At 36.7% G+C, this 7,174-nt stretch overlaps 1 protein-coding gene across 1 annotated transcript; it reads left to right on the top strand.

Moving 5' to 3' along the window:
* Positions 1-2,811: 2,811 nt before the first annotated feature.
* CUNH9orf129 (chromosome unknown C9orf129 homolog) lies at positions 2,812-5,056 on the top strand. Its single transcript, XM_029286373.1, has 3 exons — positions 2,812-2,859; positions 4,544-4,641; positions 4,772-5,056. The coding sequence occupies exons 1-3, from the start codon at positions 2,832-2,834 to the stop codon at positions 5,054-5,056; spliced, it is 411 nt and encodes a 136-aa protein (XP_029142206.1). The 5' UTR covers positions 2,812-2,831.
* Positions 5,057-7,174: the final 2,118 nt, after the last annotated feature.

Here is a 7,174-nt window from a genome sequence, read left to right as displayed (position 1 = left end):
TCTGGCTTTCCCATTGACTTTGCTTGTCAAAAGGTTGCAAATGGTGATCACATGACCTTGGGACACAGTAAGGGTCATAAATATGAACCAGTTGCCAAACATCTGAATTTGGTCATGGGGATGCTGTAAAGTATTGTGGAAAACAGGTCACTTTTTTCAATTCCGTTGTAACTTTGAATGGTCACTAAATGAACTGTTGTAAGTCAAGGACTGCCTGTACAATCCTACATATCTGCTCACTAAGTTCAGTGAAACTTTTTACTCTACCAGGTAAATGTGTAGGAATGCAACCGTACGGTTCTATTTTTTCCTGTTTTTAAAGAATAAAAATTATGCATAGGCCAATGACATTTTATAAAATGTGTAGTGTGTTAAAATTAGAAATGTAGGTAATATATTTATTTAATACATCCTTAAATATGAAACACTTTTCTATACTAAATTTCATTCTGATTTACATATTTTGCCAGCAGCTATTAAAATAATTTGCTATAAGGTTTACATTTGTAGATTATTGAAATAATAACTTTTTTGGTCAAAATAATTATATTGGACATATGTGAGCATGTGTATACATGTAAGAATTAGTATTCCATTGTCTCTCTGAAAGTGTTGAGAACAAACATTTTATGAATTTTGATATTTAAATTTTTACATTTACAAATAGTATGAGTATCTTTCTCAATTTTAAATTCAGGTTTTCATTAGGTAATTAATATATTTCCTGAACAAATATGCATACTCCAGTTGCTAAAATCTGTTAAAATGTTTGTTTGGAATGAAATAGTGGAATTTAGGAATACGTACTAAAATCTTTGGTCATATATCTGCAGGAACTGTAGAATTAGATTTGCTTTGATTTGCCTTATATTCACTTGAAACTACTAAAAAAAATACTTATCTGTAATTACACGCTTGTTAAAAGAAAGTGAGACAGTTGTTTTGTAGGAAAACATGCATAGGATCCAACTGTTTAGTATCCAGAACTTTCAGAAGCAGTTAGTAGGAAAATAGCATTTCTACGAGAGGCAATGAAAAATTGTCTTGAAAAGTTATAATTTGATAGTTAAAATGTAAAGATGAAGATTGTAAGTCAGATAAGAGGAAAAATTCACTCTCATAAGTTCAGAGACTTTAAAAATTCTATGGCATTGTACTATAGTACAAGGAAGTCTTAATAAATCAGCTAGGAAGACCAGTGTTAGTAATACAGGTAATCCTTGACTTAACAACTAATTGTTCAGTGACTGTTTGATATTATCATGATGCTGAAAAAAATGGGCTTAACGACCTATGCACAAGGCAGTAATGCAAGATGGCCAAAAAGGCAGAAATGGGGAGTTGGGGGTGGAGGGAGCTGGAGGCAGTGTTTTTATTTATTTTATTTATTTATTTATCAAATGTATTGGCCACCCATTTTACTACAGGGTAACTCTGGGCGGCTTACAATACAATCCTTTATTGTACTGAGGCTCAGGCAAGGCTAAGAGAGGGACCAAGTCATGAACGGGTGGGTGTTCACTTAACTACTTGCAAATCTGAGTGAATGACCACAAAAGGAAAAGCCAGGATTACCCTCAGAGGTCAGTGCAGTCATGTGACATCTTGCTTTATGACTGTACCAGTTTACAACAGAAATTCCTTTTCCAATTGTCACGAGACGAGGACTACTTGCACATTTTTATGTGGCTTATTGTGCCAGTTATATTTTTGTCTGTAGAAATTAGATGTTCCCTGTGTCTTTGTGCCTCTCCTTTAAAAGAAAAGTAGTTTTTAATAGCTCTTTGTAGTTGGCTGAAATTAAAAGATATTTAGATATTAATGTGCTCGCTGTGTATTTTAACTCCATTTTAAGTGAAGTAACTTTAAACAAGATACTGTATAATTGAAATGTTAAAATCATTTTTTTTTATAAAAAAAGCATTGATTTTATCTGGTTTGCAAACTTTCATATTGCTCTTTTTCCATTAACTGTCTTCTTGCTCATTGCCATCAAGTTTTAAAATGTGGCTCCACTTGATTATGCTCACATATCCCTTATGGAAATACTTCAGTAGCTGCCACTTAATTATCAAATTACTACTATGAATATAGAAACATGCTTCACATCTGCCAAATCAGGAGAATAGCAACAATATAATTTGCTTTCATTTAAAAAAAATATTGCAGAAATATCTCAAATGATTTATTTATTATTTATTAAAGTTTTCAATAGAACTCCTTGTTAGCATATTTTACAGTGGAATTTAATTCAAACCCTTTGCTTGTTGTAAATGTGAGTGTGAGTAGGACAATTCTAACATGTGTTTGTGTTTCTAGGTACGAGCACACCAGTTAGTTTTACCACCTTGTGATGTAGTGATCAAAGCTGTAGCTGATTATGTCCGTAATATTCAAGACACCTCTGATTTGGATGCCATAGCTAAAGATGTTTTTCACCATTCACAGGTAAAAAAAAAAGAATAAAAGTTCATGGATATGAACTTGAAGAGTATGTTGTGGTACTTGTGAATTGCATTACATGAATATGGCTTTTATTTTTACTTGTGTTTTATTTTTCTCTTAGTGAGAATTGCTACAGGTGATCAAAATTTAGGGGGAAAAATGCTTTATTATTTGTTCATAAAAAAAAACCCTTAGGTTGGCTGATTGCCTTTACACAGTTGCAAAAAGTTTTTAACTGTATAGTAATGCTGGTAGGACTGATGATAGTTCATTTGTGTATTTAATTTTAATAAATGTTAATTTTAACATTCTTTTAGTCTAGAACGGATGACAAAGTTAAACGATTTAAGAGAGCAGTTGCATATTATTCAGCAACTAATAAGCCTATGCCATTTCATCCACCACATTATCTAGGTAAGTTCTTATACTCATGTAAGTTATTGAAGGATTTTGGTTAAATATGAACTGTTTCTTCAACCAGGCAACTTGCAGATGTATTAGAACCCCAATTTCTAGTGATCAGTCTAAAATTGAGAAATATTATCTTATGACATGTAAAATAATACAGAAGGTATAAGTTATACCACACTAATCCTGTCAACTAGTTGACCATTACTAGTATTTTAAATGTAATAGTGTGAAATGCAGTATATATTTGTATTTGAAGTGTATGTATGAAAAAGCAGCCATATTGGCCTCACTGGTCAGTGTAGTACCTTGACACAAAGCAAAGGAACGCAAACAATTTTATGTGGACTCAGAATGAACTCTGTTATTAATCAAGACAGAACATTTTTTATTCCATATAACCATACAAAAATCTAAAGCTAGGGCTTTTACTATTAATTGCATTAGTAGAATACGTTTTTTTTAAAAAAAAATAGAAACACAAAACTAGAGCAAATGAGTAAATGTCAGTTTGCATTGGTTGATGATCTTACTTCAGTTAACAATTCAATTTGTAGTCACTGAAACTTATTCCCAAAAGCTAGTAGATATTTTGACATTTGTCTTCCTACTTCACAATAGTCTGGTTATTCTGAGATTTATTTATTTAGCATATTCTGAGTTAAGTCACCATGACAAAGGATGCAATGTTGGTTTGTTGCATGGATTGTCTTCTGTATCTCTTAAATCAGGGGTCCCCAATCTGTGGGCCATTGCCCACTAGTGGGCTATGTGGGATTACAACCAGGCCGCGGTAATGGCCGATGAGCATGTGCACATGTGCATCCTCACTTGCTTGAGCAGTGGGCAAGCACGTGCAGTCCATTCGTGTGAGCGACAGGTGCATGTGCACGCCGCTCACACATGGAGCTGCATGCACGCTTGCCAGCCGCTTGTGCAGAACCATCTCCTCTTCCCCCCTCCCACCAGTCTGCAAAGCCAGAAATGTTGGGGAACTCTGTCTTGAACTGAAGACTGGAAGAACAATCTGTTTATTTTCTTTGGAGTGAGACCTATTTTTTCAGCTTTAGTGGATTAGTTAAAAACAAAAACATCGGTAGCTATAAAAATACTGTTTGATCATGGTACGTAAAAAGAGGTCGTCTTCATGTGCTTTATTCTTTGTCATTTTAAATCTTGATTTCTGACCACCATAAGAGAATGTTATTCAACTCAAGAGAGTTATGAATTGTTTACTGCTATAATAAACTCCCTAGATTTTATGTTTCTATTTCTGCTTCTAGTTCTAAAAAAACAGAATCAGATGCAATACCTGTACACTTCTTTTCTACTGGGGAAAAATGCAAACAGTGGAGGCTAAAATGGTGGGACTAAATTTATTACGTAAAGAGAAAAGGAGAGTGTTTTGGAAAGAACATGAGATTGCCAGAAAACTGGCAGTCAGCATACAAAATCTCTCCTGAAAGAGGCAGTAATGGAACAGAAATTGACAAAAGCTCTGAAATTGAAGTAGAAAAAAAGAAATATCACTTTAATAAATCAGATCAGAATTAAAAACATAAAATAAATGCCTGACATCATGACTTTGTTCTTTTGTTTTCATGTTAAATAATCATCCAGATTTATGTTGGACCATACTTCATGTAAGAGAAAAACATCTTTTTGTTTCCCCTCCCAATCCCCCAAACAGGCAGACCAAATCAATTGGGAATGCCGGGTATAGTGCCACCATATGTGTCTCCTCAGATGCTTAACATTCCACAATCCGCCCTGCAAGCAAAGCAAGCGGCAAGTACATTCCCCCCTCCCCTTTCTGCTATATAATCCTTCTGCTGTTGGAACTCATGATGCATGTATATGCGTGTGGGCAATATGCACAACTTTAAGAAAACATGGCCTAATTTATATTTTCTTTTAGGCCCAGCCTATCTCTAGTCATGGTAACGCCCAGGGTCAGAGCCCATATCCTTATAGTCTGTCAGAACCAGCCATCACATTGGACACAAGTGGAAAAAATATTTCTGAGCAGAATTACAGCAACATTCCTCATGAAGGAAAACATACTCCATTATATGAACGATCCTCTCCAATAAACCCAGCTCAGAGTGGGAGTCCCAATCATGTTGATTCAACATACTTTCCAGCCTCTTCTACGTCATCTTCCTCAGATAACGATGAAGGCAGCGGAGGTGCTGTGAAGTAAGTAACAACAAAAGACAGCAGGATTGGCTAAAACAACCTGCTCTTGGCCTCACATTTGTTAAGATGGATCCAGATCTTGCCAAATAACTCTCTCGTGGAAAACTTCCAAGCTGTCTCCTCAGCAGACCTTCAGCATGAAAAATATTAAAGAGTAGAAGAGGGATCTTGGGGGAATAGTAGGAGCTGAAGAACTTGATGGAGATAGAGTGGGAATTGCTTTATTAGGTGATCTTTGACGTGTGCCCTTTGGCTTGAAAGAGACTTTTGAAGATCATGCTGAGATCGGTAAGACAGAATAAAGTGTGCAAGATCACACTGCCCATCTGTTTCTGTGAGATCCCTCTGTTATAGATTAATCCATATTTATGCAACACTTTTGCATATGGAGATCTCTTTTAATTAAGAAAAGGAGGATAATTTTTAAAAGTGGCATTTTCCTAGTTGCCTCAGCAAAATATTTTACCCTGGTCCTATTACTAAAAAATTATATAGTGTTTGTGAAATATTTTATATATTTTAAAAGAATATTTTGCTCTTAACTGGTTGAGGTGTCAAAAGCTTTAAACTTCGACAAAAACAATATTAAACTAAAGCCTTCAGAAAATTGGAAGCAAATTTCAGAGTAATGGTGACATACCATAGTTTGCTCTGTACTAATCAAAATAAGTTAATCAGTCAATTAGAACAGAGCTGGAAGGGATGTTGGAGGTCTTCTAGTCCAACCCTCCTGCTCAAGCAGGAAACCCTACCATTTCAGACAGGTGGCTGTCCAGTCTTTTCTTAAAAGCCTCCAGTGATGAAGCACTTCCAATTTCTAAACGCAAGCTGTTCCACCGGTTAATTTGTTGTCACTGTTAGGAAGTTTCTCCTTAATTCCCAGTTGCTTCTCTCCTTGATTAGTTTCCATGCATTGTTTCTGGCTTTTACTAATAAAGTTAGTAACAAATAACATTCATTAATTGCCACAGGTGCATGTGTTTGGGTATACATAGGTTCAGCAAAGGGAGAAAATCCTTTCTAGTGCTTTTTTGATTATTTGCGTCCATAATTATGACTTCTCAAACTATTTTTGTCTTTTCTTTCTTTAATTCTTTATAGATATTTATAATCCTTCCCTCTCTATATTCTCAGAGCACTTTACTGAAAATTAATATGATACAAACAAATCATGCAAATATGCAAAAGGAGCCATTCTAAAAGAGCAATATTTAAATCAACCCATGCTGATGCCATGGCATTGTCATGGCATCAGCATGGGTGCAAAATACCAAGAATGGTCCTGAAAATACTATTTCACCTGCTGGCTAAAACTTGAGTACAGGTAATCCTTGATTTACAGCCACAATTAGAACAGGAATTTGTGTCGCTAGGCAATGTGATCATAATGTGTATCCTCACATGAACACATTGCTTAGTGACAGCAATTCTTGCAGTCCTAATTGCTGTTGTAACTCCAGATATACAGATCATTAAGCAAGAAACAGAAGTCCAGGTGAGCAGGAGCACCGTAGGGGTGAGGGAAGCTAGCTCTGGGATACTGCAGTACGGTCAAGCTCCGGGAGGCTGGGGAAAGAAGGTGTTGAATCCTTGCCTGTGATCCAGAGCAGGAAGACTGGAAAAAGATTATGCTGCTGCTCATGGGTTTCTTGGCACTCTGCAGCTCTCAAACTCTAAGAAGAGTCCCTGAACTGCAGCATAATATGATGTCTAGCCCTAGCCAGATCCAGCATGTGGCCAAAGGGGCTTCCTGTCACTCTGGGAAGTGCGCCGCTTCCAGTCCAGACCAAGCTGCCTTTACCACCTTGTACTCCAAGGGCCCTACTGCACTCCACTGTCCCAACTGATCTTTGCCATTTCTTGCTTTCGCTGCTGATGAGGTGTGCCTGGCTTGACCCTTTATGAAGCAGCTTTTGGCCACATAAGGCCGTCTTCCCTGGTCTTGCAAGGAAACTACTGTGCATGACCTTGGGAAGAAAGCCTTCTGCAAAAGGCTAGGCCAGGCATGCCTCATTAGCAGCTGCACAGCAAGAAGGCAGCAAAGGGCAGCTAGGGTTGTAAGGCTTTGAAGTGCAGGTATAGATGGGAAGTAGGCAGGTGGGGATAGTTAAACAGCCTCACT

The sequence above is a fragment of the Protobothrops mucrosquamatus genome, unplaced genomic scaffold, assembly GCF_001527695.2.
Source record: "Protobothrops mucrosquamatus isolate PMUCROS unplaced genomic scaffold, P.Mucros_1.0 scaffold3458, whole genome shotgun sequence".
Classification (NCBI taxonomy): Eukaryota; Metazoa; Chordata; class Lepidosauria; order Squamata; family Viperidae; genus Protobothrops; species Protobothrops mucrosquamatus.
Note: the sequence above shows the minus strand (reverse complement) of the source record. Positions and strands in the feature narration are given on the sequence as shown.

What these genes read in the sequence shown, in the direction of transcription:
- CUNH9orf129 (XM_029286373.1), top strand. Translation starts at nt 2,832, where the DNA reads ATGCCATTTCATCCACCACATTATCTAG. An exon ending in TCATCCACCACATTATCTAG is followed by an intron (nt 2,860 to 4,543) that starts GTAAGTTCTTAT and finishes TCCCCCAAACAG; the next exon opens with GCAGACCAAATCAATTGGGA. An exon ending in CCCTGCAAGCAAAGCAAGCG is followed by an intron (nt 4,642 to 4,771) that starts GCAAGTACATTC and finishes ATTTTCTTTTAG; the next exon opens with GCCCAGCCTATCTCTAGTCA.